Genomic DNA, 17,925 nt, shown 5'->3' with positions numbered 1-17,925 from the left:
ACTTTAAACCTCTAATCTGATAACTTCCTACATTCTCCCCTACTGAGAATCTTTCACTTGCCCTATATATCAGTCTAAAGGCGTTCCACTGCCAGCTAAATCCACGGGAGAGTTGCCTAGTCTGAATTCCGGGTGTGGTGAGATATTTATTTGATTTTTGTATTAATTATTTTCTCTGTTGTGTGGAATCATAAAATTACCTCAGTGTATCATAACAATATTGGGTAGTTAGATATCTGTAGTCAGATACTGTGTTACTGTTAAAAATTGTTTATTGCCATATTATAAATTTTTTCATATTTCATAATTTATTGAATATTAATAACCAGAGTATCACATATCAAGGGCTAGCTTCTTGCAATCCTATGGCCACGGCTTGTAAGAATATAACCTTTGAGATATTCAAAATTATTAATTATTAATAAATTTAATAAATATCATATCATTTAAAATTTGTGATTGATGTAATTAGTTAGAGACATTATTAGTGTGTCTTACATTGGTAGGATATATTTTTGATTGTGTGTACCAATATTCATTTATCACCAGTCTTTTGCGTTTTGTGTTAATATATATATAATTTTTGTACATAAATAAATTTTTATATTTATCTATTATAAGGCAAATTTTGTGTGTATGGTACGAAATCATATTGGCTAAAAGAATTCAAGGTATAATAATAAGTGGTGATCAAATTATCAAAGTGTCCAAATTATTGGTTTATTAAATATTTGCCGTATTTTAACGGCTGGAGGCACTGTAATATTTCATCTAAGGGAAAGGGACACGCCCTTTCTAAATAATATATATCCTTACATAAACCACCACAACATAAATTTGGAGGCGCTGCTGAGATTCATAGAAATCGTACCATAACACAAAACGCACTGGTGATTGTATATTTGTACACTTTATCAAACATATATTTTGTATCAAAATGGCATCCAGTAATCACGGATCCACCTCTTCCAAGCATAACGAGGAAAATATGGCGGCTCAAGGCATTGAGCAGGAAGTTATGAAGCCAGCTCGGAAAGCTGCCGGTGCTTGGCAGAAGTATGTTGAAAATGAAGTAATAAATTATCTCCGCAAGAGATTGAATTTGGGGGATAGCAATAATGAATTTGTGGATGAAGAGAAAAAGCAGGCTATTAGCACTTTTGAGGACCTGTTCAACCAAAAGGGCCAGGTTGTTGGGTTTTTAATAGCATTTGCTGGAGCAGAAAGTGATAGAAGCCGTGACAGACTTCTCCTAGAAGCTTGGCCCATGTTATGGTTCATGACCGCTGGAGCTGCCCAGCAGACCATGACTCTAAGGGAAGAGTTGTCAGAGGCCCGCCTCTTGTTAGAAAGCAAAAATCAGGACATTGAGTCTTTGAAAGGGAAGCTTGGTCATGCCGGTGTTCGTTTAGACGAATCCGAGAAACATTATGATAGATTGGTCGGAGACTTTCGAAGTGCTCAAGACCTATATGAAAGAAACTTTCAGGAATTAAAACAACTTCAAAAGAAGTATCAGGACTTAAAAGATGAGGTGGAGTACTTCAGATCAGAGAGGTTATCTCCTGTCAAAATTAAAGTTCACCCAGGGGATAAGCATGACCAGTCAGAACTTACCTTGATAAAATCTGAGCAGAAAACTCTGGAGGAGCAGATTATAAGGTTGACGGCCCAAATAAATTCTGGGGTCCAAAGACGGACTAACCCAGTCAAGCCAGAGGCTGATGAGCGGAGATACCCGCATCACAGCGAAGTATCTGATAGTGAGTCAGGGTCAGAATATAGGTCACCTCCTAAGCTTTCAAGATACACTCCAGAGCGCTCTGAAGAAAAATATGAGGTTTCATATAGGCAGGAAGGGAAATCCCAGGGGTCATTCAGGAGATATGACACCCCAAAGGTTATTAAGTTCCTGAAGGACACTGTTCCTATGTTTTCTAAGAAAGGGTCCCTTGAGATCACCGAACACATGAGAACATATGAACAGACGTTAGAGATTCTGGGCATTAGAGATGACCACACCAAAATAGAATTGCTGCCATGGGTGTTTGAAGAGAAATACCGGCAATTCTTTGAGACCTTGAGGGCCTATTCCAATCAGTCCTGGAGAGAGGTTAAACATAAGTGCCACATGGAATTTGGGCCTTATAAAACTGTAACCTCTGCCAAGGCTGCGGCCTACAATTTAAAGTGTGGTCCTCACCAAAGCCCTGCAGAATTTCTGGCTGTCCTCAGAAATGCCTATTTCCTGGCTGAAAAGGATCCCAATCCTAACCAGCCAGAATTCAAGACCCTATTCTATGAAGCATTACCTGCTTACATAAAATTGGGACTTGCAAAGGATTACAGAAAGGGATGCTCTCTTGATTGGTTGGTGAGAGAGAGTGACTATTTATTCTCGATCCAACAGTCCAGTGAGGGCGGGATAAAAAGAGAACCTAAAAATAGCCCCAAGATAGTAGCAGCCACTACCGTCTCCCCTCCAAATCCAAATTTGCAGGCAGAGAAGAAATCATATGCGGAAGTAGTCCGTGGGGGTAAAACCAATGGTTCCCCTAGATTTGTACCTCAAGCCCAGCAAGTGAAGGAGGTCCATAACTTTGCACCCCAAAACCAGTGGGTGAGAAAGGATAGACAAAAGCCAGGAAACTACGGTAGTGGAAGTGAGAAGAATAAAAAGTATGGTAAGGGTCAGTACAGTGATGAGAATCAAAGGAGGCAATGGTATCCTCAGAGGTTCTATTATCCTCGCCAAAACCAACATGGGAATTTTTATGGGAACCCCAATTTCAACAGGCCCCATAATTACAATAAGAATCCCAATTTTAATAAAAACTCCGACTTCCAAAGATTTCCTCCACGCCAAGAACACCCTCAGGCTCAAAGGGGGGATACAGTACCCCAGGCTCCCTTTAATAACAGGGAGACCCCAAAACCTCAGAGAGAACAATGGCGTCGGGATCAGAGCAGTAGTTCTGACTCTGAGTCTCATTACCAGTCTCGTCCAAAATACAAGCGCAAGTATAGGAAAAGGGAGAATCAACAGAATGACTCCTCTGAGCGTATTGGACAAATAGAGGCACAGGTCAGCAAAATGGCTGAACAAATGGACAGGCTTGTCACTCAATTTCCATCCAATCCTTTTTTAGGAGCAGCTCCTGTGACCAACCAAGGGTCACAGAATTAACAGGCAACCAAGCCTTAAACCAACAGGGGAGGACACTGAGTCAAATGACAGGAGATGTGTGCCCCGTCCCTGACACGCCTACTAATAGAGAATCTAGTTCTCAGGCAAAGGGGGACCAGTTGTTGGTTATTAATGATTCTCCTGTTTTTCAGTGTCCATCTATTGCCCCTAATATAGTCGCGGCATCGGAAGTCGTCGGGATTGACAAGCCAGACGGAGCACCAACTTCTAGTTGTGCTTCTGTCTTGAGACAGTCCAAGAATCCCACCAGGGAGGATAAGGGTAATGTGTCCACTACATGCGGTGAGATAAGAGCTAGTCGCATGTTATTGAAGGGCCCACAGATCTTCAACCACACCAATTTCATGTGTGAGCTGACTGAATCTGATGGGAGATATTATGCCACGGTACAGGTGCAGGATGCCAGTGATCTTTCGATTGTCGGCTTAATAGACACTGGATCCCAAGCAACCATCATGTCACAGGAACATTTTGACAAAGTGGCGAATGTCATGCCCACCAAGCCGAGACTTAAAAGCTTTGACAGCTCATTAATTGGTGTAGGTGGAGACCCTTTACAAGTCACGGGTACCGCCTGGCTTAAACTGAAACTGGGTAATAAGGAACTGAGACACCCCATCATCATTGCCAGCATCTCCCGGCACCACATGATAATTGGGATGGACTTCCTAAAAAGGCTGAACACCATAGTTGACTGTGTGAACCAAGTCCTGTGGTCACAGGTAAATACCCCGATTAAATATGGGAAACTTAAAACTCCCCATTCCCGACAACACTGCCACCTGGTGGAAGAAAGGCCTGGATCATTAGAAATCCATTTCAGGAACAGCCAACTTCCTGATGTAACGGTTATCAAACCTGATGACCATAACCCTATCAGAAGAGATGAGGAACACATTTTTAGAATTCCCCAAGATAAAATAAAAGATATCTCCCTCCAAGATGACATCCTTACGATATCTTTTCATCAGGAGGATAAACCAAGAAAAGGGGGAGATCATACCCAATTCTTGACAGGTATTGAAAGGGTTAACAGCGACTTGTTTATCCCCATCCGGATAAATGGTCTTAATAGGTCAAAATATGCCAAACTAGATTTGAGACAGGAACACAGCTTTGTAAGCCATGGGCTGATAAAACACCTAACCGAAATGGAAATGATCCGTTTCTCCACACCTCAGCGTCATTGGATTTCAGACTCCCTTGATGACTCTGATGATCACAATTCAATGGCTAGGTGTCTCTTAAACGTCACTGTAGGAAACAAAACAGCCACCCATGTGTTCCTAGTCTTGGATAATCCCCAAACGAAAATTTATTTTGGCAACGATATATTACATCGCTTTGCAACGCAAGTCGACCTAATTAATGACTGTTTATGGAGTCGACTAAAGGGGGACCCCGAAAAATACCAAAATCTGGACTTAGCTTTAAAATCCCAGCAACAGATGCCTTATGCTGTTGAAGTCCAGGTAGCCCAAAAGATTACAATTCCTAAGGGCATAAATAATTTCATACTCCCCATCCAAGTCAAAAAGGGACATAGACTGAAGGGGTCAGATGCATTAGTATGCCTCTCCCATAAAATGAAGGGGGAGGGACTGAACATTACACACACGCCCCTAGTCAACACACATCAATCCCCGATGTACATTTACGTACATAATCTGTCCAATCAGGACATCGTCTTACCCAAAGAGACCCTTATTGGTCTAGCGGTAGAGACTGAATATTATACCTTTGGGGTCACTAACCAGGTGATTGGACTCATCCCCGATGAATATTTGTCGGAGGAACAATTAATTGAACAAACATTACATTCATTACCAGAGGGTATTTTCACCATAGAGTCCATTTATCCATTCGATTCTAAAGATGGCACCTGTCGAATCGAAGAGACATCAATTGTCTTTGATCACCCAATCAAAGAACAAGAGTACCCCAAAGAACCTGGATGGCAGGAGAACACACACACACATCACATACCCAATGACCTCACCACAAAACTTGAAGAGGCATATGAGATAGGTCAGCCGGAAAGCTTTCCTGGATTCAAGGAGTTAGTGGAAGAGATGGTGGCCCTCGCCGATGCATGTGCCAGTGATCTCGACCGACAATTGCTCCGAGAGCTTCTCCTTGAATTCCAAGAGATCTTTGCCAAGGATTCTTACGATTGTGGGACTACTGACCTACACATCGCTAGGATCCAAACAGATCCAGATGCCCCACCAGTATTTGTAAGACCGTATAGGTTACCATTAGCTTCCTATGAATCTCTAGCTGAGATTATCAGGAAGTTACATGAAAGGGGTATAATTCGGCCCATCCACAGCTCCTACAACCACCCGATCCTGGGTATCTTAAAACCCAATGGACAATGGCGTCTATGCGCTGACCTCCGTCAGCTAAACAAACGTGTGTACATGTCAGGATGGCCTGTCCCATACATAGACCAGTGTCTAGCCCAGCTCCAAGGATCCCAGGTTTTCACAGCCTTGGATTGTGCACAGGGGTATTGGACCATAAAGGTGAGTGAGGAAGACCAATACAAACTGGCCTTCAGTTTTGGGAATCGACAATATTGTTGGGTGAGAATGCCTTTCGGATTCATAAATTCCGGACATGAATTTGCTGTGTTCATGCACAAGGCCATGCCAGACGCCTTCGAAAGGGGGACGTTGGCATATGTGGACGATATCCTGATCAAAAGTACAGATATGGCCAAACACATTACAGAACTTCGGCATGTACTGGGCCAATTAAAAGCAGCAGGAGTTAAACTGTCCTTACAGAAAGCCCAGTGGTGTCGCACGAAGGTAAACTTCCTAGGCCATGAAGTTACTGCTGAAGGTTTGAACCCACAAAAGAAGAAAGTTGAGGCGGTTCTGAACTGTAAAGTCCCTACTAACCTTAAAGAATTGAGATCATTCCTAGGTATGGTAAACTACTCGCGTAAGTTTATTGATAATTACGCCGAGATAAGCAAGCCACTGCTTCACCTACTGAAGAAGGATGTCGAATGGTCGTGGGGTAAGAAACAGGAGGACGCCATGAAGGAATTGAAGGAACGTCTCACACAAGCTCCGTGTCTCGGATATCCCGAAGGGGGTAAAAATTTCTATCTAGAGACAGGGTTTACGCAGGTAAGTATGAGTTCTGTTCTTTACCAGAAACGTGATGATGTCAGTAAGGTGATTGCCTATGCCAGTAAAACTTTGTCCCCGGTTGAAGTAAAGTTCAGTGACTGTGAAAAAGCTCTATTGTCTACCGTGTGGGCATTACAGAATTTCCGCAGTTACATTCAGGGAGAGAGAATCATTGTTGAAACGGCACACCAGCCTTTACAGTATTTAAAGAGTGAACGTATCAAGGGAGGAAATGTGTCTAATAGCCGCATCACTGCTTGGACTTTGTCTTTGCAAGGGTGGCCTCTTGAAATTCGGTACAAACAGAACAAGGAAAGTCCAGTAGCCCAGGGCCTAGCCGAGCTCCATGATTGTTCCGCAACTACGCCTGCTATGGAGGGCCCGGACACTGACTTTCTGGAAGAACAACTGTTCTCTCCCTACAAAGTTTATGATGAAGAATACTGTAAACAGCTGCCGTGTGTATATGTGGATGGTTGTGCTTTTCATCACAAGGATGGGGAACAGCTCCAACTAGTGGCAGGTATTGGAATCGTTTGGACCCAAGGTGTCACCCCAATTTCTGTGGGATACAAACTTGGACCAAAGAGCAGTCAGGTTGCTGAACTTACTGCAATTCTTAGAGCAGTTGAGATGGCTATAGAGTTCAACATCAGAGAGTGTGCCATCATAACCGATTCCAATTATGTCAGGAATAGTTTTGTGGAGTATTTCCCTAGGTGGAAGCGAAACAACATGAACAAGAGTAATCACAAACCCGTGAAACATGGTAAGCTCTTTTGTCACATCGATGAACTGGTAAGGTCCAATGATCTCACCCTGCACTTCAAGAAGACCAAAGGCCACTCCAAGGTTCTAGGTGCCGAGAAAGAAGGGAACGATCTGGCCGATTCTCTAGCCAAGGAAGGGGCAATCACCGGTGAACTGTTAGACATTGATCAATTTTTAGGTACCGTACAGGTTGAAGCTGTCACCAGGCAACAGGCCAGAACAGCTGGTGATCCGAATGCATTACAGTGGAGTCACGATTCTCCTAGTGAGGATTTAATTACTGCCCAAAAAGAAGACCCAATAATTGGCTTGTTTTATAGTCATATAGAAGATCCCAACCAAAATCCCATAAATAAGGAAGTATGTAGTGGGAAGGAGGATTTACGTATCTTAATGAAATCCAAATCCCAATTCTCTTTATACCAGGGATTGTTGATACGAACCTCAAAGGGTGGCGTACAACAATGGGTCGTCCCACTTAAATTTAGAGGTTTGATGCTACAGCATGCCCATGATGCTCCCACTTCCGGTCATCGTGGAGAAAAGATCACGTATGAGATCCTGCGGGATTATGCCTACTGGCCTCATATGTTACGTGATGTGAAGGAGTACTGCCAAGGTTGCCTAATATGTCCCCAATTTCAACCTACCAAGCCAACTCACAGAGCACCTCTCCAGAAGAGGGGGATATGTATGCCTTGGTCAGACCTTCAAATGGATTTTATTGGGCCCGTAACAAAATCTTCACGAGGAAATCGGTATATGTTAACAGTTACATGTTTATTCACCAAGTATGTCGAATGTATACCAGCACCAAATAACAGCTCCGAGACATGTGCTGCATTGCTAATAAATCATGTATTTTCACGTTTTGGTTTACCTCAGAGGATAGAGTCTGATAGAGGATCGCACTTCACTAGCGAAGTGATGGCCAAATTGTGGAAAATTTTGGGGGTTAAAAGGAAATTGCATATCGCTTATCGGCCAGCCTCTAGTGGTGGTGTAGAACGATACAATCAGACCATCGTTAATGTCCTTAAGAAATTTGTTAAGGAAACAGGCAAAGATTGGGATGTCAAGCTCCCGCTGGTCCTGATGGCGTTGAGGGCTACTCCGAATACAGTTACAAAAATGTCATCTTTTGAACTGATGACAGGTAGACGGATGGTACTGCCCCAGCACTTATTGTATCGCACTACAGATCAAAATTTGATCAATGCTACCACCACACACCAGTACATAGAGGATTTACGTAAACATCTGCAATATGCTTTTGCCTTTGCCCAGCGAAATTTGGAAAGAGCTGCAACTAGTGCTAAGACATACTATGATCTCAAAACCTCCAAGAAGGAATATGAGATTGGTGACAAGGTCTATCTATACAACTTTGCAAGAGACCAGATCAAGGAACGGAAATTCCTTCCATCTTGGAAAGGTCCGTTCTCTATCATTGATAAAATCTCTCCGGTCGCATATAAATTGCAGGTTACCCGGTATGGTGAAATCAGTGATAGATGGGTGCACATCAACCAATTACGTGCTTGCCATCCGAAGTCTCAATTGCAGTTGTTGGAAGACTAACCCACCAGTTCCTATCTGGAGATATTGAGATCATCATTAAATTTCCTTTGAACATATAATTCATCTTTTGTCTTACAGGATCCAGTAATATAATTTTATGTATATCCAATACTTAAACTGTTCATTTTAATAATTTAGAAAGGAAGGCCCAGACTATGACCAGACCGGCGATCGGAGGTGTCAATGACCGGACCCTAGAAGGAAGCTATAATGTCCTGTGGGAAAGACCAGATGCCAGAGATCGATCCGGAGACGATAACCTGATGTCCCAGGCCACCAAGGGCCAGTCCAGAGGAAAAGACCCGCCTAGGAGACCGTCTAAGAGACCTGTCGCGCGGAGGACCCATGGACCCCAAGGTGGATGTGCCAGACCAGGCCGGCCTCATCACAAGACCAGGATCGTCATCGGAAGTGTCCATCTAAAGACGCCGAGTCAAGTTGAGGACCAACCAGCATCACCGCTGCCATTTTATTATAAAAAAAAAAAAAAAAAAAAATTTGTTATTTTTTTTTTTAATTTCATTCCCTTCACCGGAGAAGACGAACGATCACTCTAACCCAAAAGTCCCACTCATGTTTTTCGATACAGACACCCCTCTACGCGTGCCTATACCCCAAAAACAAAGGGGGATTTTGTTGTGGGCTTTTGAATCATGTCTCAAGAATATGACTTTTATCAAGACATAATATTATATGGCAAACAGCTCAGCATAACCGGATGTTAAGAGTTAATTTTGTCTTGGTTGAACCACCAAGAATTCTAGTTAAAGAACTGGAGAGAATGGGGGAAGTAAGACTTTTCCAAGACAATGGGACTGTTAGAACTGTCAACAAGGACTATTTGTATATGGAGGTTGAGAAGAATGCACCTACAGAAAGTCAAACACATAGGACTTTGACTTGTAAACATTTCAACAATAATGAGACGGGAACTCAACTGGTTGAAAGCTTAACCAAAACCTGTAGAGTGTGATGAACCAACAGACCTCTGAAACTATTACCATATACTATTGTTCACCAAGGGTGAAAGCATTAACAGTTGTTTACCATGAGTCCAATACAAGGGCCAGGCAAACAGAGAGTTTTTTCCCTACACAGAGAAAATGTTGATTCTGAAACAAAGGGGTGAAATTCAGGACATTTAAGTTTAAAAGTTCACTGTATATCATGACAAAAATATACTACAAAAACAGATTATAAATAAGATGTCATAGACTTTAAACACCACTAAATACTCAGCAATGGGAACTATATATCACTAACTTGAGTATTGAGATGATGGGAAGTAAGATGTATTATAAACTAGCATTAGTTACATGTCTTATCAGGAAACAAACAGGATGGTACTTCAAGGAGGAATAACCGAATATACACCTATATTCCATGGTCCCTATTTAGAATAATATAGGTATCACTGCTATATCTGGATAGAGCCGTATATTTTATTCCTGAAATTACCTGAAGATTCCACCCAAGGTATGAGTCATCTCAAATACTCACATTGTTCTGTGATACATGACCGCCACCTGGCGGGCAGGTGAGAAATAGCTTATGTACACACATTTCTCAACTAGCCAATCAGGAAGCCTGGTGGGAAGGTATCTTAGAACAATGGACTAGTGGATATAAAAGCCCATGTGCTTTAAGAAAAAAAGAACCCTCATAAAGACCTCATGGAAAGACCTGACATCTGAAGAAGATCTCTGCTGAAATAATTACTCTTCCATCTTTTCAAACTTCTTAAAACTTTAAACCTCTAATCTTATAACCTCCTACATTCTCCCCTACTGAGAATCTTTCACTTGCCCTATATATCAGTCTAAAGGCGTTCCACTGCCAGCTAAATCCACGGGAGAGTTGCCTAGTCTGACGTCCGGGTGTGGTGAGATGTTTATTTGATTTTGTATTAATTACTTTCTCTGTAGTGTAGAATCATAAAATTACCTTAGTGTATTACAACAATATTGGGTAGTTAGATATCTGTAGAAAGATACTGTGTTACTTTTAAAAATTGTTTATTGCCATATTATAAATTTTTCCATATTTCATAATTTATTGAATATTAATAACCAGAGTATCACATATCAAGGGCTTACTTCTTGCAATCCTATGGCCACGGCATGCGAGAATATAACCTTTGAGATATTCGAAATTATTAATTATTAATAAATTTAATAAATAATCATATCATTTAAAAATTGTAATTGATGTAATTAGTTAGAGACCTTATTATTGTGTCTCACATTGGTAGGATATATTTTTGATTGTGTGTACCAATGTTCATTGATCACCAGTCTTTTGCGTTTTGTGTTAATGTATATATAATTTTTGTACATAAATAAATTTTTATATTTATCTATTATAAGGCAAATTTTGTGTGTATGGTACGAAATCATATTGGCTAAAAGAATTCAAGGTATAATAATAAGTGGTGATCAAATTATCAAAGTGTCCAAATTATTGGTTTACTAAATATTTGCCGTATTTTAACGGCTGGAGGCACTGTAATATTTCATCTAAGGGAAAGGGACACGCCCTTTATAAATAATATATATCCTTACATAAACCACCACAACAAGACGCTAGTCACACCTGCACCCCCTGCCCAGGGTCCAGCTACCGTGGCACCTTCTGGGGAGTCGCCAGTTACCCCAGCTTCTGGAGCAGTAGCCGCACCACCTGCTCCCGAACCCCGCGTTCCCCTGCCGGAACGCTTCCGTGGGGACCGGAGCCGCTTCAGGGCCTCTCGGAATGCGTGCATCCTATTTTTTGACCTACAGCCCCACACATTCACCACCGAGACCATCAAGGTGGGATTTATAGTCTCTCTACTTCAGGATGAGCCCCAGGATTGGGCTCATCGTCTGAGGGAGAATCACGACCCCCATCTCGAATCCGTGACAGAATTCTTTTACGCCATGGCCATCTTATGTGACGATCCGCAGCGAGTTGCTTCCGCAGAGACAGCCCTGTACTTACTGCGGCAAGGCCGTCGGGCAGCCGAGGAGTATGCGTCCGACTTCAGACGTTGGATGGGGGATACAAGATGGAACGATGCGGCGTTATGCCACCAATTCCGCATTGGGCTGTCTGAGGCCTTAAAGGACGAGTTAGCACAGGTAGGCCTTCCTGACTCTTTAGAGAAACTGATTGAGTTGGCCATCCAGATTGACCGCAGGCTGAGAGAACGCCGGTTTGAGAGGAGAAGCCAGGGTCAAAGGGCAGCATGGACTCCACCAAGGGGAGCAGCTCCAGCCCAGTGGAGCGGTACTCGGAGCTCGGAACATCTCGGAACCCACGCAACTGGGACTGGCCCGGCCGTCACTATTGGCCAAAGAACGCCAGAGGAGACGGGCACAGAACCTATGTCTTTATTGTGGAGAAGCTGGTCATCTGGTGCGCTCCTGTCCTGCAAAAATTAGTAAGTCCACTTCCAGTTTTTTTTTCTTTATCAGCAGAGAGGGTTAATCAGTCTAGTTACCTGGCTATACCGGTCTCTTTACAGCTCCCCGGAAGAACTGTGTCGGTGACAGCAATCATTGATTCGGGAGCCTGTAGTTGCTTTGTGGATCTCACTTTTGCCCATCAGCAAAAGATCCCTCTACAGACCAAAGAAATGGGGCTTAACATCTTCCTGGCAGACGGGTCCAGCATTAAATCAGGCGTGGTAGATCAAGAGACACCACCTATTTACACCACAGTAGCTGACCATCACCGAGAATTTCTCCGTCTCCAATCATCCTGGGGCTCCCTTGGTTGAGGGCCCATAACCCCCGGATTGATTGGGAGAAGGGAATAGTTCAGTTTCGGTCCCCATACTGTCAGAAACATTGCCATGTTTTAGGGCCTGTGGCCCCCAACTTCTATGTATGGATGGAGATACAGACCTGACTCAGACTATTCCCCCGGCCTACCACGACTTCCTGGACGTGTTTAGCAAACGAGGGGCAGACATTCTCCCACCACACCGATCTTATGACTGTCCTAAAGACCTTCTACCCGGGTCCGAAATTTTGTTTGGCCGTATTTTTCCATTGTCTGAACTTGAGTCAGGAGTATTAAGGGAATATATTGATGAAAATCTCCAGAAGGGGTTTATTCGCCCTTCCACGTCCCCAGCTGGGGCAGGGTTATTCTTTGTAGAAAAGAAAGAAAAGTTGTTGCGGCCCTGCATTGATTACCGTGATCTGAATAGGATCACGATAAAGGATCGCTATCCGTTACCCCTGGTTCCTGAACTCCTCCAGAGATTAAAATCCGCGGGGGTTTTTACTAAGTTAGATTTGCGGGGGGCCTACAATCTGGTTCGTATCAGGGAAGGTGACAAATGGAAAACGTCTTTTCGTACGTGATTCGGTCACTTCGAATATTTGGTTATGCCTTTCAGGCTCTGCAACGCCCCGGCCACCTTCCAGCATTTTATTAATGATGTCTTTTGTGATTTCCTTGATGTTTTTGTGGTCGTCTATTTGGACGACATCTTAATTTTCTCCTCCTCACTCGAGGTTCATCGGGATCATGTGGTGAGGGTGTTGGAACGCTTACACCAACATGGGCTGTATTCGAAGGCTGACAAATGCTGTTTCGAACAGCATAGTATCACATTCCTGGGACTGGTCATCTCTCCCGCGGGGGTCGCAATGGACCCTCAGAAAGTCACGGCAATTTTAGATTGGCCGATACCCGCAGATAAGAAGGGCGTACAGCGTTTTATCGGGTTTTCAAACTTCTACAGAAAATTTATCAGAAACTTCTCTGGTCTGGTCTCCCCAATCACGCAATTGACTAAACAGGGGACTCGCTTTAAGTGGACTCCTTATGCACAAGCTGCCTTTGAGACTCTCAAAAGACTATTCACCTCCGCTCCTATTCTCAGCCACCCTGATTCATCTCTACCATATGTCTTGGAAGTGGATGCCTCCGAAAACGCGGTAGGAGCGGTTCTGTCCCAAAGGAAAGGTACCAAGGAGCTCCTGCATTCTGTAGCGTTCTTTTCTAGGAAACTGACACCTGCAGAATGAAATTACGACATTGGAGATCGGGAGCTCCTGGCTATAAAGACCGCTCTAGAAGAATGGAGGTATCTGCTGGAAGGAGCCACACACCCAATCCTAATATTTACCGACCACAAGAACCTCGAGTACTTGAGAACAGCAAAACGACTGAGACCTCGCCAGGCGAGATGGGCACTCTTCTTTTCCCGATTTTTCTTTTCATATTACTTACCGACCTGGCTCTAAGAACACGAAACCAGACGCCCTGTCTCGCATGTTTGAAGACCCCGAAGACACGCCAAAACCAGACACATTATTACCCTCTGGAAATTTTCTCATTCTTCAGACGGAGTTGCGCTCCAAGCTTCATGACGCATCCGTGGGGATGCCAGCTCCGCCTGAGACGTCCCTCCTGAGCCGCGAGGGCTTGTTTTGGAAGGAAGGACAGATCGTAGTACCGGAAGGGGTCCGAACTTTGGTCCTGGGCCACTGCCATGACCATCTGATGGCGGGCCATTTCGGAATAACGAAAACTCTGGAGCTACTGCAGCGCTCATTTTGGTGGCCACACATGATCAAAGACTGCGAGCTCTACGTCCAGACTTGTGCTACCTGCCAAAGAAATAAACCTTCCAGAAACAAGGCTTGGGGATTATTGCACCCATTGCCAATACCCAATCGGGCCTGGCAAATGATTGCCATGGACTTTATTGTCGAACTCCCACTATCTCAAGGCTACACAGCAATATTCGTGATCGTGGATCACTTTTCTAAGATGGCCCACTTCGTACCTCTAAAGAATACGCCATCAGCACCAGAAACTGCACAGATCTTCATCAAAGAAGTGGTGAGGTTACATGGGGTTCCCGAAGATATTGTTTCTGATCGTGGGGCCCAGTTCACGTCAAGATTTTGGAAGGCTTTGTGTGAGGCATTGGAAATCAAATTGTCACTCTCGTCCGCTTACCATCCCCAGACAAATGGGCAAACGGAAAGGACCAACCAAACATTGGAGCAGTACCTAAGATGTTACACATCCTACCTAGAGGACGACTGGCTGATGCTGTTACCGTCAGCGGAATTCGCGTATAACAACTCGAACCACTCAGCTACGGGGCAATCCCCGTTTTTTGCTAATTACGGATTTCATCCTACAATTCTTCCCGATCTGATGCCCGAAAGTACGGTACCGGCGTCTCAAAGTACTTTGAATTTTTTTTCCGTCAATAACAAGGCACTTCAGGAGGCCATTGCAAAGGCCCAGGAAGACAACAAAAGAGCTTTTGATAAGAAGAGAAGAGGGGAGCTGTTGCTACAACCCGGGGATCAGGTTTGGCTGGCAACAACCAACTTGAAGATGCTGTGCCCATCGAGAAAACTGGGACCGAAGTTTATTGGCCCGTTTCGGATTAAGCGAGTAATCAACGAGGTGGCTTATGAACTCGAGCTTCTGGAAACCTTCAAGATTCACCCGGTGTTCCATGTGTCACTTCTGAAACCAGCCTGACCAGATCCCTTTCCGGATCGAGAGGCAGTCACCATTGGCGAGCAAGAAGAGTTTGAAGTAGAAGCAATCCTCAATTGCCGAAAGAGGGGGGGCCAGACGCAGTTTCTGATCAAATGGAAAGGTTATGGTCCTGAGGAAAACTCATGGGAACCTGTTCAAAATATTCATGCTCCCAGACTCATCCGAGAGTTTTTTCATGACCACCCGTGGTGGAGAGATCAGTGGGGCTCCCAGAGGGAGCCCATAAGGGGGGGGGCAATGTCAGGGTCCACCGCGGCGTCTCGTCCGGCGCATGCGCAGTCTCGGCGGCTTGCTCCGGGATACGGGCACTAGGTCCCGGCTGGCCCCGGCTGAGGGAGACTCGCGCATGTGCAGTAGGTGCCGCTGGGCGGCCAATGACAGCACAGGGCGCGGTATTTAAAGATACCCTGCGCTGTCACAAATCGCCACAAGGTCTATCCTGTTACCTGAGTTCCTGTATCCCTGTGAGTATTGTTATTTGACCTGGATTGCCCTGACTACACTGCCTTCTCCTGCTTTTGACCCGGATTGTTCTGACTACGTTGCCTTCTCCTGTCCTGACCCCCGGCTTGTTTAACCCCTCTGCGGACAGACATTTCCTATACTGACCCTGTGTGTGACCTGACTACTCTTTGCCATCCGATTCTGTACCTCGCTGCCCCACGGTGACAACTGGCTAGTTTGACCACGATCCATCCATCCTGCCTGGGCCTGCCGGCCTCCTCACATCTGCCTCTCCTCCTGTATCCATCCCCGGCGGTTCCCTCTGCCACGGGTGGGATTGCTTGGAGGTCGTGACCTGGTCCTGGTCTGCTTCAAGTCCATCCCCACCATCAGGGGCCCTGGTGAGCACGCAGACCGGGACTTATGCAGGCCATAGATGGGTCGAAAATCGGCCGATTTTTCTTTTAAAAAAACAAAAAATCAGTCGTTCAAGCGGCCGACGTTACCAGCAATGGTAAAAAAAATCGGCCGATTTTCATCCCATCTACAGCCAGCAAAAAGTGTCCCTGCAGAGAGCTCCGCTATTTCTTTGACAGTTCCTTGACATTTATAGCGGTTGCAACAATGTATCTATTTGTATCCATTTAGGATACAGATGTTTTTATTCGGAAATAGATACATTGTTGCAACCGCTATAAATGTCAAGGAACTGTCAAAGAAATAGTGGAGCTCTCTGCAGGGACACTTTTTGCTGGACTGGAATTCCTCTTCTTTTTCATCCTCTTCTTCTTCTTCATCCTCTTCTTCTTCATCCTCTTCATCCTCTTCTTCTTCTTCCTCTTCTTCTTCCTCTTCTTCATCCTTTTCTTCTTCATCTTCTTCCTCTTCTTCATCCTCTTCTTCTTCTTCATCCTCTTCTTCTTCTTTATCCTCTTCTTCTTCTTCATCCTCTTCTTCTTCTTCATCTTCTTCTTCTTCATCATCCTCTTCTTGTTCTTCTTCATCCTCTTCCTCTTCTTCTTCTTCTTCCAGTTCTTCTTCTTCTTCATCCTCTTCTTCTTCTTCATCCTCTTCTTCTTTTTGTCTTCCTCTTGCAGGTCACTGCTCATGCGCAGATTTTTTTATCGGTAAAAAAATCGGCCGATTTGCCCATCATTGCCGTGAAAATCGGCCGATCGGCAAAATCGGCCGATTTTTTCCAACTTTACCGATAAAAAAAATCTGCCAAAATACCGAAAAACGGCCGAACAATTAGCCCACTAACGATCCGAAAATCGGCCGATTTTATTTTCGGCCGAAAAATCGGCCGATTTTCGACCCATCTAAGGCCTGCATTAGACTCCACGCTCTGGGTATTCCTGTCCAGTGGGCTGCCAGAGGCACCACCTGGCGGATCCGTAACATACGCCTTACAATAAATGTCACCCTTCCAATGGAAGCCTCTTTCAAGGATATAATTGACAGGTGAATTGACTGATGCAATGGACAGGGAAAACAAATCAGATGGCAGGTGGGACAAATCCAATAAAATTTTAGACCTAGACCCATTGAGAACACAATTAATGAAGATGCGCTGTGAGAATACATTGTCCAAGCCTTGGATAAATTGAAGATATAGGCACATTTAACTGGAAAAGCATCAATAAATACCATCAGGTGTTTGGGGCCAAGCAATGCTCCTTCGGTCATTGCCAAAAGGGCCCTTTGGTGTTGAATATAGCCTCAGAATTGGCGCAAAATTCCTTTCAATAGAAAGTCTCTCTTCAGGAAAACAACCGTATTGAGAATGAGGGGTGCAAAATTAGGTCTTCTTCCCCAGGACAAAAAACTGAAGCATTCAAAATCGTTTTCAACCCCCAAGGTCAGGAGATTCCAGGTATTTCTGCCAGTTTTGTGATACTAGAAAGGGTTGGAGAGGCACCCAAGAGACCATTTTGAAATCACAAAGGCAGAAGACTTTAGGTGTCCCTCAAGATCCCTCTAAGTCTTTTTGACAGCTCAAAAGTCCAGACACTTGCCTTTGGAATCAGGCGATCCCATTTCATGGGGATCTAGACAAAACATTACACTGATTTGTTGGTAATATCAGCTATCCTACATGGTCATTTTTGAACATTCATACATCCTCTGCCCTCCAATTCTTTCACACCCACAAGGATCCCAGAGTTTACTCAAAAGGCAGAGGTCTTAGCACAATATTTTCACACGCTACAGGTCCAAAGGGTGGTGGTGCCAGTTCCCTCTTCAAATGTT

General features: G+C 44.2%; 1 protein-coding gene across 1 annotated transcript in view; it reads left to right on the top strand.

Annotated features, from left to right (window-relative positions):
* LOC149443081 (uncharacterized) overlaps positions 1 to 17,925 on the top strand; it is a 67,813-nt gene that overhangs the window by 23,799 nt on the left and 26,089 nt on the right. Inside the window, exons 9-11 of the mRNA XM_089655935.1 lie at positions 11,316 to 11,899; positions 13,094 to 13,229; positions 14,047 to 15,174. Coding sequence (XP_089512061.1) covers positions 11,316 to 11,899; positions 13,094 to 13,229; positions 14,047 to 15,174 — 1,848 coding nt within the window. The remainder of the gene's footprint in view (positions 1 to 11,315; positions 11,900 to 13,093; positions 13,230 to 14,046; positions 15,175 to 17,925) is intronic.

Source organism: Staurois parvus, unplaced genomic scaffold (genome assembly GCF_062004578.1).
Source record: "Staurois parvus isolate SC_StPar_1 unplaced genomic scaffold, SC_StPar_1.0 ptg000877l, whole genome shotgun sequence".
NCBI lineage: Eukaryota > Metazoa > Chordata > Amphibia > Anura > Ranidae > Staurois > Staurois parvus.
The sequence above is the reverse complement of the archived record's forward strand: the minus strand, read 5'-3'. Positions and strand labels throughout refer to the sequence as shown.